Source organism: Lepidothrix coronata, unplaced genomic scaffold, assembly GCF_001604755.1.
Source record: "Lepidothrix coronata isolate B3197 unplaced genomic scaffold, Lepidothrix_coronata-1.0 Scaffold262, whole genome shotgun sequence".
Classification (NCBI taxonomy): domain Eukaryota; kingdom Metazoa; phylum Chordata; class Aves; order Passeriformes; family Pipridae; genus Lepidothrix; species Lepidothrix coronata.
In genome coordinates this window covers 579176-596831 of record NW_016690442.1, presented here as the reverse complement: position 1 = coordinate 596831, position 17656 = coordinate 579176, and the positions used below count along the sequence as shown (strand labels likewise).

The window sequence follows — 17656 nt, the reverse complement described above, 5'->3', positions numbered from 1 at the left end:
TCGCAATTTCTTACAGGATGCTTCTGCTACTTTAGTGGAGAGTCCCCACACATGCATGAAGGCACTTCTTGTAGTCAAGTATGTGATATCTTACCTCCTCCATCATCTGATGCCTCCAGGCTCTGCTGTCTGAGACGATGGCTGCAGCAAAACACATGGAAGAATTTAAATTGCAAACCCAGAAAAGCATCTTGTTGTGCCCCCTTCCTTCCCACCAAGCCTCATGGCCTGTCAAGGGGAGAGTCCCCAGATATGCTTAAACAGCAGACTGACCTTCCATACCCCTCACTGCCGGGCTCAGCAGAAATCTCAGCTTAAGCAACATGCCTTGTACCTAAGACAAACTTCTAGGCTGCAGACAGTAGGGCCTGGGGTGGGTTTGGGAGGAAAGCAGTTGCTTTTTAATTTTCTTTCTTTCTGTTACATGGGAGTGACAGAGCCATCACCTACTCCACATCCAGGGAACTACAGAATGACCAGCCCTGCCCCCTCCCAGGACACATGGCATGAATTCATGACAGGCTCTGCACACTTCCAGAGTTTCAGATCTTGGAGTTCTGGTGCTTAGTGGCATGTGCCCCTTCTCTGTGAGATCAAATATGAAAGTTGTGGAAGAAGTATCAGTAACAATGGAAACTTACTCTTCTACTTCTTCTGCATGCTTTCTTCCTGACCTGTAAGATGAGAAAGGCCTATGCTTAGAAAAGGCTAGAGAAAATTAAAAAACTGCACCTTTCCCTACATAACTGTTATTGTGCAAAACAGTTTTCTGCACCAGGTCTGATATAACACACTGAGTGACCACTAAACCAGTATACCAAAAAGTCCCTGAGTGAAACAGATTGATGAAGAACCATTTGGATCCCAAAAGACAGCCATGGCCGAATACAGCAAGAACCACACTCCCTGGTTTTTTAGCTTCTCAGACACTCTTTCACCCCCTCTGCCATCATTTGCAGGTAAAGCTTGCCTTACCTGAGTAGAGAGGTTGATGCTTTAAGGAGTGAAGGAGGTGCTACACTTTGTCTACCTACAAGGTAGGTTCTTCCTTCCCCTGGTTATACATAAAGATTTTCTGGTTGCCTTTTAGGTTAGGAGTCCCATCCGAATTGGACAAGTTCAGGTCAGACATGCAGTCGCTGCAGAAAATAAGGGCTGATCTGGCTGAGTTAACAGGAGTTCATAATAATAACATGGGGGGGAGGCACTGGCAAATGGCAGCTCGCTTGCTCTCCACCCCAGCAAGCCCAGAAGTAATTCAGTCCCGATTAGGAACGCTTGTTCAATATTCAAAATGTAAAACATGGAGGTTGCTGAACCAGCACTTTGAAAAGTTAATTAAATGCCAGGTTTCTTTTTAGCAGATACTCCATCACTCACTGATTGCTTTGGCCATTTTGGAGAGTGAAGTTTCATCTCTATGTGTTGGGAATAAATATTCTACCATCTGCCGAAGTCAGGGTGCTATGACAAAGAATAAATGGGGCTCTCTCCTACCACATGCACTGTCCCAGGACACACCAAGATGTAAGAGAAGTTGCTTCACTGCCTTGCACTGTTCCTTTCAAAGCAATTCTGAGACATGGGACAGGCCTCTCCTCATCTGCTCTCTGCTCTAGCAAGTTACGATCTTCATCAGCTCTCCTATGAATAATCTATTCTTCTAAGAGCAAGGAGCAGGGCACAGAGGATATCTAGCTATAAGAAGAAGAGGTATAAGGAGAAGAAAGTCCTTTGTCTCCACTGCTCTCCCTGGAGCTTGCAGTCTGTAAGAAGTTAAAAGTTACACTGAATCGGTGATCTAAGCCCAGTAATATCCACTGCTATAATCAGAACTGCAGAACTGTGGGTGACATCTGCATCTGGGCTTTCAGCTGTATCTGAACCCTCTGTTCAGAGGCAGAAATGCAATAGAGCTGGGGAGTTTAGGAAAGAGCTCTTCCAGCGAGGATGAACTGTTCAGCTCCATCCTTCTCCTCAGTGGTAGTACAAAGCACTTTTTGTGAACCCCTGATACCATGGAGAAAGAAGGAGATGGCTTCAGAGAGGCCACCACCAGCTCTCGCTGGAGTTTAGACTCTGAAAAGACAGAGGTGGAAAGATGATGCAAGATTTCTCCAATTTTATCCCTTCCTTATGCCTTCACAGAACTGATTCCCACACACTGCCTTCATAGCCTTGCCTTCAGTGAGCTGAAACATCCCAAATTATGGCATTGCACACCCTTACAGAGTGAGATGATTTCCTGGGGGTTAAATCTAACCTTTTCTTAGCATGATCCCATTATTCTTGATTATTGTCCAACCCCAAATAACACTCTCTTCCTCAGTACTCACACTTCTTACATCTTTACTCATCTCCTGTCTCCAGGCAGGAGTGAAACACACCACATGTTTATACTTCCCAGGAGAAGGTCACTCCTGCTATCCCTGTAAGCAATTTCTGTTTCTTTTTCCTAAGCTCCCTGTCATAACAGATATCCAGGTGGTCCACAGGGAAGGCAGTCATATGTTAGTCCTAGAGGCAGAGACTACTTCGCTCATGTTTTGAGACTTAAGCTTTCTCTACTTTTCCTTGTGTTAGGAAAGGACTTACTCAGGACAATAAACAAATACCTAATTATGAAACAGCTGCACTATATTGGAAAAAAATAGTAATTTGGGGAACAAATTAATCGGCTGGGAGGGGGGAATAGTAGTTACCCCTTTAATCCCAGAGCCCAGATGTTAAAACACTCTCTTGTTAAACAAGACCATTCCTTTCCTCTCTCTAGGGCAAGTAAAAGCCCCGTGGTCAGCCCCCCCAGGAGAACACCTTAGTCCCTTTGCCACAGGGCCTGATAGTGGCAGTGGGTGATGCAAGTCTCTCATGCTGACAGTGCTGTGGTTTATACAGAGCATTTAAATACCAATTACAGTAGAGCAGGAACGAGAAATTACTTGTTTTGTTTAGGGGAGATTTCTGCTTCCAGTCACCTGTACTAGATACGTTTGTTAATATATGAATTGGAATAGCATTGATGAAACTGGCATTTCAAACCAGCTGATAAGCTCACGGGTAGAAAACTATCCCAGAAATATAGTATGAAGCTTCTGGAGCACAGGAAGAAATTGTATGTTTTATACTCCCCATGGCCTTAATGATTAAGCTATTGAGTGGGTTTGTTCCTGACTAGTCTTTTGCTTTTTTGGCCAAACTGCAATACCTAAATTTACCTAACAGAGTGACTCTAAGAGAAAAGACAAGATTTGTGTCGTAAGGTTGAAAACCTTGAAGGCAGTAAGAGAAATCATTCAGTCTTCAAAAGGTGCCCCAACTCCAACTCTGTCCATTCCATAAACTTAGCTGAGGGCTAAGCTACACATGGAGATAGTATTCCTGCAGGACCAGTCACCTGCTTGTCTCTTTGCTCTCCAGGTACTACGTGTAGCCTCACAGGATTTCTTCATGAAGCCACCGTATTGCTTTAAAGCATTGTGAGCATCTCTTCCTGAGAACACTTTCAGCTTACCAATGCCAATTGCAACACACTGAGACTAACATTTCATCCTTCAGGAATATAAGGCCTGGGTACACAGCACCCTCTTCATTCACCTTGTGGTCAGAGCTTTCTAGTGATGAGTGAAAGCAGACATGGAATGAACCCAACTGTAAACTCAAGCCAGCATACACAGATTTTCTACTCTTTTCTCATATTCTCAGCAACACGAAGTGCATTGCCCTGCTTTGTCTGCTGCAGCAGTAGGCACAGCCCAGGGAGGACAGCAACAAATACCTACAAAATGAGCAATTGAATATGAACTACAGATACACTCACTCAAGTAAGGACAAGCAAAACTGTATAATCCCGGGAGCAGTGCTCAGAAATGCATTCTCAGTACTATACACCAGCCATCCCCAGCTTTTGTGAGGCAGTGATACCACTCATTTCTTCTCATAAATGCATTTTTTTGGAGTGCCAAAGAACGTGGACCAACTTCATCACCTGGACAGATCCGTTTAAATTCCCTTTCCCCGTGAGATTGTCAGTGCTCCCAAACATAACCATAATCCAGGAATACTCCCTATGGCTTCAGCCAGCTGCTTACTCCCTCTCTGTTTCAGGGTGTTGAATAGTTTGGAAACCGGGCAGAAGACCCTGACAGACCCCATGTAACCCCATGGTATGTAACTCCTAGTACAGAATACCTATTTCTCTCTTAACTCTGTCTGGGGGCAGAAGATCTGCTCTCATTCTTGAGTGTGGTCTTTGTTCAGTTCTGGCCAGGAGGAATCCTTCCTCCACATTAATGAGAAGAGGTTAAACCTCAAAACCAAGGCTTTACCCCCACACACACCCTTAATGTACAGCTGCACCCTAATGTACAGCTGAGCTGCTTCCAAGCTGCCTGCAACTTCAATGCTGAAGGGTGAAAGGCAGTTCTAATGTAGACATAATCTCTGTTAAACTGTTTCTTTCTCATTTAATGGACTACCACGGAGATCTAAATGGAGATAAAGTAGCAGGGCTCAGAGAACAGCCAGGATGCTATCTTTATGCAGCATGACAATGTGCAGTGGTTAATTAGACACCATTAACCTATTTTAGCAGAGGACATAACTGGGATGAATGGGGGGAAATGTCCTTGAAATCTTTTAATGTCCACAGCTCATGAGAGCTTCAGACACACTTGCGTCCTGCACCGAGCCACCGCCAGGCTCCAAGGAGGTCACTGCGCTGGAACCGAGGTTCTCTGCCGCGGCACAGGATGGTGCAGCAGCGCGGCTAAGGAAAAGGGAAGCAATTATGACAGCTTGTTAAAACGAACAAGGGGGCGGCTGGGCAGGAACGCCCGGTACGGAACGGAGGAGCAGAGCGAGCGGGAGCTCGGGCAGCCCCCCGGCCGGCCCGGCGTTGCCCTCCCGGCCCGGCGCACCCCGCCCGCCCCGAGGCCGAGCAGCCGCCGCCGCCGTGCCCGCGCTCCCGGCCCCGCTGCCGGCCCGCGACCGCCCTCTGCCGGGCACCGCGCGGGGGTGCGGCCCGGCCGCCGCCAGCGCCGAGGGGACCGAGCGCCCGGCTCGGCTGTCACCGAGTGCGAGCCGTCACAGCCGCCACCTGCGGGCTGTCCGGGGGCGGGACGGACCCCTGCAGGGGCCGCGAGTCCAGGCCCGGGGTATTTTCGTCATTTTACAGGGCAGCGGAGGGAGAAATTCATCTGCCCGTGTGTGTTAGCGTATTTTCTGGCATGTCTCAACCAACTTCTCTTATGAATCACGTGGAATCAGAAAGCCCTCTTGCTAAAAGAATGAAATGAGGGGGGGGGAGAGAACGTCGTGATGTTCAGAGATACATTTTGTTTGGAGAGAGCAGGGCGATCAAAGTGTGGGCAGAGATGGGCTGGGTGCGCAGGAAGCAAGTCACCAGCCAGCATTCTGCCTCATGCTTCCATCCAACACTATACCCAGTTAGTTAAACGACAAAATGCTTGACTCAGCCTGCCTTTTGCCTCTAGCACAAAGACTGTAATTCAGGTCTAGGCCTGAGGGAGGAGGGGGAAAAAAATATTATAAAGGACATTGTAATCTCTTGCTCAAGTATTTCTTTAGTGCCCATCAATACAGTGAGTGGGTGGGGAGCTAGGAGTTGCAGCTTGTTCAATAGCCTAAGGCACAACTAAATTACACATCCAATATGATGCACAAGTGCTAACTGATCAGTTCTGCAGGCTCTCCAAGAGTGGATCACTGCTTGTTTGCTGAGACACAGGAAAAGAAACACTCACCAAGACTGTATGTAAACTAGAACTGCTGCCTGTGCTGGAAAACAGGACCACAAGGTGTCTTCTCAGCTATTCCACTGCACCTTTCTTGCAGGTCTGATCAGTTAAGTTTCCACCCCCTCTCACTGGACTCTGGCATCCTGGAAAAGCCTGATCTTCCTTGATTAAATTAGGGAGTTTAAACTTCACATCTACAATCAAGGCAAGTTTTGCCATTTATTTCAGCAGAGTGAAGACTACTATGAGCCTTTATTTTTATCATAGGATGTCACCTCAAAGTTCTCCACTTCCAAGCCCTAGGGTGCATGGCTATCTCTACCTCCATAACAAGGTTTTGAGCAGACACATTTTTTAAACTGTAATGGTCCCACTTTCTGCCCCTCACAGGGTCCCTGGGCTGCCCGGACCACACGCTGAACACACTGCCCCAGAACACGGTCCTGAGTAGGAAGGATAAAGCAATGAACAGGCGTACTCTGTGGGACGGGATCTGACAGACAGGGCAGCTAGCAGGCTCCATCTGAAACGGGCTTGTGAGGCACTTAATCAATCTCTAGCTGAAGTGTTTTTGTTTCTCCTCAGGTCCTAATACATGGGCTTACTTAACAGAAACAACAAAGGACGAAAGCTCTGGCAAATAGGACTTTTAGGAACAAAGTACAAGCTGACACAGTGCTCACGGGGGTCACTGAACCTCAGCCTACTCACTGCATCGTTCTCATAACAGATGTTCCCAGGGTTCTCTCACTTGCTCACTGGTAGGCTTGCTGACCGGCAGAGCTCCCACCGTTCAGAGCTCCCACCGAGCAACAGAAAAAAACAACAACACTCAATACAAATTCCTGCTGTGTGGGAAAACAGTGCTGCAGTTTCTAGAGGTATCCACCACACATCTTTGGTCCCTGAGAACAGGGGCTCCTATCCAAGTGATCACGTCCTCAGTCTCCAGTAAGCACAAGGGCCAACTCTCACACCAAAAGACTCTTGAGGTTACAGTTTCCATTTAAAGGGAAAAGTACACTTCTAATCGTCAAATGGTTACAAGAAAGGACTGCTATGAGACAGAACTAGACAGAATGCAAGAAAAAGTATCTAAGGTTGTTTGGGGTTTTTTTTCAAATCTCACAGTAGAGAACGAACTCATGATTCTGAAGTCCAAAGACCCTTCACTCATCACTGAAAACATTTACATGAAAACCATTAGAAAAAACTAGGTGTTTATTACTGAATGGCACCTTGTGCTGTCATCTGAGAGCAACAGCTTCTGAAAGGAGATATTTTAAAAACCTGGAACAAGAACTTGAGAATAGTGGAGGGGTTATATGGGGAGGGGAGCTGAGGGAGGGGGAAATAGGGTCAAGCAAGTAGATCAGGTCATCTCAGGTCTCTTTCCGCAGGTAAACTGCATTAAGCTAGACTTCACAACTGCTTTAGAGGTGACCTACAATGGCCAGACAACGTTTTAGCCTTGTCTTTGACAGATACAAAAGGGTTGCAAGCTGCATATGTTCTTCAAGAAGATATTGCTTTTTTCAAACTAGAAATATTTGGGACAGCAAAGATAGTATCCTCTGAATTTGCTGGTAAATTTCTTGGAGATGCAGAGAACTAAGGAAGGAAGATGCTCTGTCCTCAATCGGAAAAAAAATCAAACGGACTTCACCCTGAACATATTCTGCCACCTCAGCAGCTTACATGGACTGTTACCAAAAATGTCACACTCCTGTTCTGTTCTGGTTTTGTCAGGCTGGCTTCATTTTCTAGGGGAGCCAGAAGCTGCAATCCTACTAGTCCATCCATTGCCCAGTATCTTTCTAGAAAAAGAAGTCAAAGAAAACTTCACTAACTGGGAAAAAAATAAAAACAAATCTAGGTTAAAAATAAGAAGAAAAGGAAAAAGAAAAAAAAAAGAAAAAAGTAAAAGAAAAAGCAAAACTCTTCTTCCAGGCTCCTCTGGCACTGCAAAGACAGAAATGGGCACAAGTCTAACATTTTCCCTTTGCAGGAAACCCTTGCAAGTCACACTAAGCTGGTTTAAAAAGAAAAAAAATCCCCCATCACAGCCAGGGCACTGAGGAATTCTCAGATGACTCTTCTGTCTTTTAGGAACTTTTCTTTTTCTGCCAGTTATCTTTACTGAGTCTAAACAGAAACACCAGGGAGAGCTCACCCCAGCAATAACATGAAGGGACAAGAGGACAGGAGCTTGTTAGCATTCCTGGAACATCCAGCCTATTAGAAAAAAAAGGAAAAAGAAAAAAGAAAAGGGTGGGGGGCAGGGACAGAGAGGAAAAAACCGACCCTGGGCCTGCACATTGCAGTTTACCACCATCTTGATGTCCTTGATGCGTGCCGATGGCATGGAGGTGGCTGGCACTGGATCAGCCCAAGAGAAGGAATGAGAGGCCAATGGAGATTTATGTGAGGAGAGTGAGATGGACAAGGTAAAATTGTCAGGAGGAGTTGTTAGAAAGTAAAATATATTGTGACAATTCCACTCCTGCCGTTCATCAATAAACTGACAGATCATTTAGTGTCAATTAGGAGTGATAGATGGACAAGTCCCCATGATCCTGGGCCAAAATTAATGGCTGGGAGGGAGAGGGTGATTGAAAATGACGGCTGACATTGAGAGGAAAGTCCTGAAGGTCCCCAAGGGGCCATTACTTGCCTCATTCCCTTGCAGATCAATGCAGGGACAAACCCAAAAACAGACACTTCAAGACAAAACTTAATCAGACTTCCTTTTCTTTCTTCTCCTTCTAAGTTGTGCCCCCTCACTTGGCAGCCTTGATCCTCTGTGCCCATACTCTTCACATCACTGAGAACATCCACAGATGGCTGCAAGATGCAGAGTGAGGCTAACATCTCCTGTGCAGCCAGATGTCTGGTTCCCCGCCTTACATGGCAGTGTCACAGGGAAGCCTAGCCTGAGATTCACCTCAACACTGCTGGACTTGGAGGGCAGAAGCAATGACAAGCTTGTGCCAGCTGGAGAAACTCATGAGCACTTTACTACTCCTAGCTGCAACACAGGAATGACTGGAGGTTCTAAAACCAGGCACTCTCAGGGGTCATTTCTTATAGATAGAACACAAGACAGTTTAAGCCCATATTTTTGAAACAGGAGGTTTTTAAGTTTACTTACCTCTAGAGAGCTTGAATCATAAAACCCCTTAATCTCTTAAATAACTTTCCTCCAGCCCCAGGGTGCAATCTCACCACTGCCCACCCTCCAGAGCCCTAAATGATATCTACACAGGGGCTCAGTTACCCTGCTCTAAAGGTCACCCCAACTGCATCCTCTTCCTTCCTTCGGGCCCTTAATATTCACCTTCTTTGTAAATGCATTCCTGGACACTGTACCACTACTTCCGTCCGAAAATATTCAGTATAGTTGTTTTCCTAAACAAGCCTTGAATATTCCAACTCTGTGTGACCTATCAGTCAGAAAGGGGAAATTTCAGTTGTAGCTGAAGCACCTGTTGCTAAACTGCCACGATCGATGTAGAAGAAAGGAGGTACATTTGCAGGCACTGGAAGGGACTTCCTACTGAAAACAGCACTTGTGTTTGCTTGCAGGGCCACCTGAAATGAGCTATGTTTATTCCAGAACAACCCTAGCTGCTGTCTGCAAAGCTGTAGAAATTTTAGGGGGCTCATTGCAAAACCAAAGGGATCAAGCACCCAGGTACAAGAAAGAGTCACAAAAAGCAAAGAAATAAAGATACTACTAGAGAGGAAACTGAAGAATTCTATCAGTCAAGTCAGAGATATGAGATCAGAAGTTTGAACTGAATGGATCCTGGAAGCACTCCTCCTTTATCAAATCCTCACCAGTATGCAAAACCCTTTTCCTTTTCCCACTGGCAGGCACTTTGTGTTTCTTTCTTTTGATGTGTGAGATAACCTGATAATAAACCTCTGCTTTGCTTGTCACAAGTGTCAACACTGATGTCATTAGGGACATCAGCAGTGTTCAGAATGGCACTTGGGCTCCATCCAGTGGTTAGAGAGCTGCTTCTGTAGCAAAACCCAGCTGTAATTACTGATATCTCAGCAGGATACAAGGCCCCAAGTGGCTGCCTAAGTTCTTGGTTGGTCCCCTTTCCACCAATATTGGGGCTAGAATGTTGCTGGGGCAGCAATGGTACTGCCTCTTCTCATAGAGAATTATTTTTCTGAGTACAAATTTAACTAGATAAGGCAGATTCAGGTACAGATGACCCTGTCAGTATGGAAAATGAATTTTCTGTCACTACTTTGCACCATTTATTTGCTGATTGCAAAAGACCAGTCTGGGAGTTTGCTCAGACACTTACTTGCAGTCTTCATCATTATCCAGATTTATCAAATGGGACTCCTAGCAATGACAGCAGTTCTACAGATGTACTAAGAGTCCAAAGTAATCTTTCCATGCACGGCTTTTAAAAACTCGAGTAAAAGAGCATTTTGATAGTTCTCGGCAATTTAAATATCTAACACTTGTAAATGCTATGGGTATTCATGATAAAACACTTTATCTCACTTGCAAACCATCTGTGATAATTAATTTAAAAAATAATTATAGGCTGGAAAACTTTAAGGGCCCTCCTCAACTTCCTATCTTGCAAAAGTCTGAGAGAGCAGCAGTCTGATGGAAATAATCGGCAAGATGGTGAGAAGATTTGGAGGTTTACCTAACCATGACAAGACCTGGGCAGGTAAGGGACGAAGAGGGAGAAGGAAAGGTAGAAAAACAGAAAAACAGGTTGCAAGCTACATTCTCTAACATGTGCCGAATGGAAACAAAAAAAAAGAAAAACATTTTTAAGTGATCATTTCACATTGGTAAGACTCTGAACTAGAAATACAGCAGAAAAGTATCCCTGCGGGAAAAGCAACACATGCAGTGGCAACTGGCTGAATCTGTCAGAAACAGAACTAAAAGCTAAGACTTCAAATGGAGAGAGAATAACACATAAATGGCTACAAAATCATTGCACAAGTGGCTGCAGTATCGCATCTGACTCACAATGTATTTTACACAACACAGAAAATCTAACTCTACCCACTCTGCTCATCCTTCCTTTCTAAGTAAACAAAAAAAATCAGATTTTAACATTGTCAGTTCTGAAAATCTAATTACTTCTAACAGAAAAATTCCCAAGTGCAGGCTCTGTTACACTGGCATAAAAGTGCTTAAACCTACATCAGATGTATCAACAGAAGCATGTTATTCTAACTACATCTACACTAGTGAAATTGGAGCAAGTTAACTTGATGGGCTTCCAAACTGAGTCAAATTGGTTGAAAAGCTGTGGGGAGACAGAGCCTGAGAAAACAGAAACAACACAGCTACAGCAACATTGGTATGACATCAGCCGATGACTCAGACTTTTCACATGAAGGCTTTACCCTGGGATATGTCACAAAGACAGCCCTACAGGCCAGCATCTCAGACTTTTTTAAGGGAGAGAAGAAGAGAGATCAGCTTTGGGAGAATACACAACTGAAGGAAAGACAGGGGAACTAGTTGTACAAAATCCTCGTACCTCATATGACTGAAGAAGTCAGAACAAACTTCTCCTCCATAAAATTTGTTCAATAAAACTCTTAATACAAATGAAAAGAACACTTAGATATGACACAGTATCATACGCATGACAGAGCAAGGGGCACATCTTGATCTCATGTCCCATTGTGCAGAGTCTCACAGGCATAAAGGTCTACAATCCTACGACCCTACAGAATCTCCCGTTCTGCTTCTTCAGCTGAATTGCATCCAACATCATAGAAGCATTTACTCCAGACACCTACAATGTCTGTAAACCACGCAGTTGAGATCTGGGGAAGCACCACTGATAGCTACTGCTGCAAATCTACTGGATAAGGCTAATAAGGCTAATATCAAACAATGGAAAACATGGTAAAGTAGCACGTGGTATGGTGCTGTTACATTAGGAACCTGTACACTGTCCTTCAGGGCACATTAGACACAGCCCTGAATATGTATTACCTCCAGTCCAGTCCTTTGCCTAGCCAACAGTTACATAACTTATTATTCCTGAACAATAAAATTCACCTTTGTTCTCTGCTGTCACATTTCCATAAAGCTTCTGCTTGGTCCTACAAAGATCCAGGATCATTGGTGGCACTTTCTTACTACCCTGAGGTGGATTCAACTTTGCAATGGCAACTTCTAGCTGCAGCCAGCCTATGAAAAATAACCATTATCAGGGTTAAACTGGAGAGGAACAAGAGTTCAGGCTGAAATCTTTATTCCTTTGCTTTATTTCAGTCTCCAGATTATTTATTTTTCAGAGACTAACACAGTGACAATTCTCCCAGACAAGTACTGTTTTCCAGAAAGGCTATCCCAGAATACAGACCACCTTTCTCACTCCCAAGAAATAGTGACTGTATAACAGGTTTCTGGATGTCTTCATCCATTCTCAGAGTTCCAAAAAAGAAAGTACATAACTTTTCATAAATCAGAGTGCCTCCAAAGTATATATTAAGGCATATACACTCTTATTAAAGGCCTTTAAGTACACAAGCAATCTAACACCACTCCATGGCTGAGCCCTTCAGCTCTGTGAATATGAAATACAACATCAGTATAATTTCATAGCTTGGAAAACAACAAATGGTTTGAAAGCAAGCCATCTCCTCCCAGTCTGAACTGTCCTTTAGTTTTCATACCTATTCTATAAACCATGTGCAGATATTTCCTTTGCCTTAGGTGTCCTTCATAAGCATTAGGCTTCTCAACATATACTTTACAATTTGTATACTTTTTTACTCCCATCTCTTCTTGATGACCATTTCTATCCGTCTCCATTATACCATAACCCCATACACACATAAACATTGACAAATTTCACCTTTACTGTCAAGGCCGATCACTAAATCCTGATGTGTTCATTGCACTCTTGTCAGTGGGGCGCTGTCATGTGTCACTCTCTTGGAAAGAATGGAACCAGTCAAAACCCCCCACCTCAGCTCCTGCATTTAACATGCTTATTATGTTCTTGACCCCTTCCAGGTACTGTACCAGGTAAGGAACACACTGCCTATGGCAAACAGTGACATGTACACAGTTCTGAGACTCACTAAGTCAATTAACCAATGGAACCAAGCAAGAGCAATAATTCAAACAGCTTGAAGGAGCTACATTGGTATTGGAGACAGAGGCCATGTAAAAGACCCACAAAAACTGTTCCAATATCTCTGACAGCAAAGTCCAGCTAGTGATGTTCACTTAATCCACACCTAAGACCCTCTTAATAAGGAAAGAGGTGAGGACTCACTTGATAGGTGCCAGTACAGGATCATCTGCCCAGCCTCCTTGCCGGCGTGGAGGTTTAGGTGGTGGACCCTTTAATAAAGAGAAGAGACACATTACAGACAGCTCCAGTCAAGGCAAAGTCAAGCCAGTCCACACATACTAATGTAATACTTTACCAAATAATAGATAGATGGAGAGATAGTGTTTAAAATGCTGATTATTCATAAAATAAAAGGAGGACATATATTACAGGACAGGTTTTTAAGCATCACTGTAAGCAAAAGTTGCATCACTCTAATCAGGATCTTGACAAATTTCAGGTCTGTGTGCCTTTGACTTGTCCAGGACACACAGTACAGTACCAGACTGATCCACAGAGGATGTGCTCTCCTGGCAAAATAGGGTTCACTGGGAACTTGTTCCTTAGTGTTGCCCACATATCAGTGGGAGGTATTATGTTACAACTTTCCTAGGGTACCAGACAGCATGTTTTAGACATCTTGTTTTAGATAAGGAATTGTTCCTAAAAAGTATGCTTTTGTCCACTGCCTAGAATAGGAGAATAGATGCCAAGTTCAGATGCAGTGAGCCATATCAAACACTTCCAAAGTTAGTTGGGATGAATCCCACCACTGCCACCACTGAAATCTAAAGGGGAAGTTCATCTGGAGCTTAAAGACACTCCCTGCTATTTTCTTGCATTGTCTTGTGTGGTACTCTGCCACATGGCAAGAGAAAACAGGAATTCAGCTTGGGGCTTATGATGGGAATTTTCAAATGAATTTCCACCATTTGGGAGCTGCCCGTTGCCTTTACAGTTTTGGATTCAGTTCCCTCAGCCTGAGGCACCTTGTACAGCAGTGACTTCAGTGTTCGGCATGACAGGCAGTGGTGAAAGCAGAGAGGCAAGGTGACCCCAGTTTATATAGCTCCCAATAGATGGTGCCCAGTGAGGGAAGATAGATTACAAGGACCAGTGAAGGGACCATCATGAGAAAGGATGATTAGGTAAAAGATGTCCCAAAACAGAAAAAAAATGGTAACTGCAAAGGAATGGCAAGGGGACAGATGGCTCCCACAGCTTTTATTAAGAAAGTGAATGAGTGGGATGACTCCTGAGGATTTTAGACTTCAGAGAGAACTCCGCATGTGTAGTGGAGTCAACCCTGAGTCAAAGCCAAACCACCTCTTGCCACACACGAGGAAGGGGTTGAGCTAGCCCCTGACGGCCTGATGGTAGGGGTCTTCCATGTTTATTTCTTGAAGTAGAAGCATTGTTTGTGAGTGTGGGAAATTAGGAGACCCTGCCAGGGGCAGCCGCTGCCTGCTGCAGGGAGGGAGCATGACCCTGCATAGCTCCCTGATAGAAGCAAAAATAGTCATCCTCCAAAAATAAACAGGGAGCAGGAATGAGGCAGGAGCTGCAGTCCCAAAATACCAACTTTCTTCAGCAAAGGGAGCACAGGAGGGCAGAGGGACAGGCAGGGAGCGTGAAATGCAGGAAACAGCCTCCTTATATGGGCTCATCCGTAGGGGACAGAGCTCAGTCGACTGGAATGACCATGTCACAGAATGTGAAGCCTTCAGGGGCCCAAGTGAATGGAGTTTTCTGATCTTTAAATGATTCCCCCAGATTCTTAAGATGCCAAACCAGAGAAGAGGCTACAGTGCCAAAAAAGGAGCATTTTGAATTCAGTTGATCTGGACACACCCAGAGCCCAGGAAAAAGGGGGAAAACACACCACATATGGGTGTGCATGCCCACATAAACATCCCTATTCCCATTACACACACCCCTACCTCAAAAACACACTCCCTCCCACACAGACCCTTCCCATGCAAACAACCCCTCTCCCCTCACACTATCCCTCCAATAGCCAGCAAGCCACGTTTCCAACACACAGCCTCAACTCCTCGCAAAAGGTGCACAGAGATACACAAATTGCACCAAAGATCCTGGGCCATAAGGCTGAGGGAAAATGTAGCATTTCCTGGGCATTTAAATGCACTTGCAATTTAATTTCCTCCTCATCAAAACTAGCCTTAAGGTCAAAGATATCTCAAGTGGGGCACACCAGATCAGAGGGTGATGAGAATGACTGCTCCAACCTTTGCTCAGGGCATGACTCCATGGCATCCAGGGGTTTGATTCCAATGTCTTGTCAACGTTTTAACGTGTTCCCATTGATCATACACACCAGGCAACCCTGAATGTCTCTCAGGCCCTGACAAACACCTCACACATACCTACAGGTCTTTTATTTCTCTTGCAATAAATCAGGTAATTCTTTCTGAATTGCCTACAGGAGCACTAGCAACAGGAAAGGCAATGTTAACTGTCAGCTGAGGATAAATAGCTTTTCTTTGTTAGTTGCCTGGAAAGTGCTGTAATAAGGTCACATGCCACATGCACTTTTATCAAGTAAATAAACTTACCTTCATATACTTTCACATTTCCAAAACCTCAGCATAATTTACAACTGAGAATGCAATGTTGTGCATTGCCATAATATGGTACCAGGTAGGGACTTTGCAGCTGCAACCAAGAGCTTGAGGCAGAAAGTGGGACAAATGTCAACCCCTGAGGGATCAGAGCAGAAACAGAGGACCCTGTTCTTCTGTAATGCAGCAAATGTGCTCCTGAACACACCTTTTTGGTGAAAAAGACTGGGGAATTTAAATGATCAGAACTTGTTGGTACCTACTGTGATACCTTAGGCAAGATTTTTATGTATGTTCCCAAATGCAAAGCTGAGCTATACACCCAAACAGTTTGGTGTTCAAACAGTTGAGATTCCACTGGATCCTGACAACAGTGTTCTCTCTCAGCTCTTGCTGCTCAGTCTGTTTAACAGCATTAATTAATCACTTACTTGCTGTGGTTTGCCTTTCTACTTCAGTTTTATCAGTTATTTATCTCCAGGAGATTTCTTCAACTTTAGTTTCTGCAGATTGCCCCCTTTTTCAAGGAAAATTGCCATGGTCTGAGTTTTTATTTTTTTCTCAGAAACTCGGTTCACTGTTTTTGTGATGGCACTTTTCCAGTATTTCTCAGGCCACCCTCCTTACCAACACTTTCATGCTACCTCCATAATCAGTGTTTTATCTCTCCCTTTGAAAAATGACTGGCCTGAATTCCATCTCTCCTGTATTAAAGTAGAAACTCTACCTTCTTCTTTATCTGTAGTCAGGACCTTTCTTATCAGACAGATGCAGAATTCTAATTTGGCTTCCTCATTAAGGCAGAAATTTCCAGGCTACTTGTCAGATCACGTCTGAAGTTTTGAAGGTGCCAGTTGGATGTTGCTTCCCTCATGGAAGCAGCTGTCCCGTGTGTCTCTGGATCCCAAAGGTCCAACAAAGTTTCTCTTAAGACCTACCACAATAGAGACAGATTATGGACATGTTGGGTCCCTCAGATTCTCAGGTGGGTCTGGAAATATGGATTAATTTACCTTCATCAACATGACAACTCCTTTGAAACACTGAGCATTCTGTGCAGGGATGCAGGGACTCAAATGACATTGACAGCATGTAACAGAGGACACACAATTTTTCTATCATGTAATACATCTCTTAAATTCTATAGGATCTATGTTTTCCCAATATACAAACACTGAGAGATTATATACAGATGTCTTGTTTTTATCCAGTATTGACCATGGAGTGGAAAGAAAGTATGGCCATTCTCAAGGTTCCTCTTCTCCAGCAAGATGCCTGAGGCTCCTCTGACTGAGGAAAAGCAAACCTCAACAAACAGGTCTGATGAATTAGTTTTGACTGCTGCCAATTAAGGAACTGTAAGTCAAACAGCCCCACTGCTTCCAAGCAGCCATGTAACACAATCTGTACTGATCTCAGAGCATATATGATATCAAAAAGGGATCAATTCCCAGATCTATGCAAGCCTGGGCTTTCTGCAAAGAACAACCCATTTCTGCTAGCTCTCTTTATCATGTCCACAGACGGTTCAAACAGTGCATCTGATTTTAATGAATACCCTCCAAGGACTTCTGCATGTCTTACTTACATAGTAGAAAATACTGGATTTCCATTTCATCCACAAACTGTCCTTCATTGTCACTGACTTTCCTTTACTAGAGAAAGTGCCATTGAGCCAGGAAAAGTGCTTCAAATATTCTGTCATCTATTAGAACAGGTAAAGGTGCAGCTCATATTGTTAAACAGCTATCAAGAATTTCTCCCCTAGAACAGTGGTCAGCTATCTAGTCATCTTACATGTGCACCTGCGAGGAAATATGTCACCTCTGTGGCATTTGGCACCTTAACCTGTCTCAGGAGTTACTGCTCTCCCCTGCATGAAAACAGTGCATCGGTCTGTTTTGATTTTGATTCTCTGAGCAAGGGGTCACCGACAGAATCCTCTCCCAACCCATAGTTACAGGGAAGTGCCCCTCCAGCCTTTCTAGGCATGAACATCACTCAAACAGTTTGCTACTACCTTGTGCTACATACTGTCAGACATATTTCCATCCACTCCCACCCTTCCTACTATTTTTCTGTTGCCTTCAGGTGGGTCCAGGAGCACTCAAAGAATGAAATATATGTATGGAAAAGGAAAAGCTTTTAATAAAATTATTTTTTATGAGATTGTCCCTAATCCACA

General features: G+C 44.2%; 1 protein-coding gene across 3 annotated transcripts in view; it reads right to left on the bottom strand.

Moving 5' to 3' along the window:
* The window catches only part of IFT43 (intraflagellar transport 43), a 43561-nt gene that overhangs the window by 14706 nt on the left and 11199 nt on the right, over positions 1-17656 (bottom strand). For all 3 annotated transcript variants that reach the window (XM_017835705.1, XM_017835706.1, XM_017835707.1), the window contains 3 exons: positions 13052-13119; positions 642-674; positions 95-141 (listed from right to left, as the gene is read on the bottom strand). In XM_017835705.1, coding sequence (XP_017691194.1) covers positions 95-141; positions 642-674; positions 13052-13119 — 148 coding nt within the window. The remainder of the gene's footprint in view (positions 1-94; positions 142-641; positions 675-13051; positions 13120-17656) is intronic.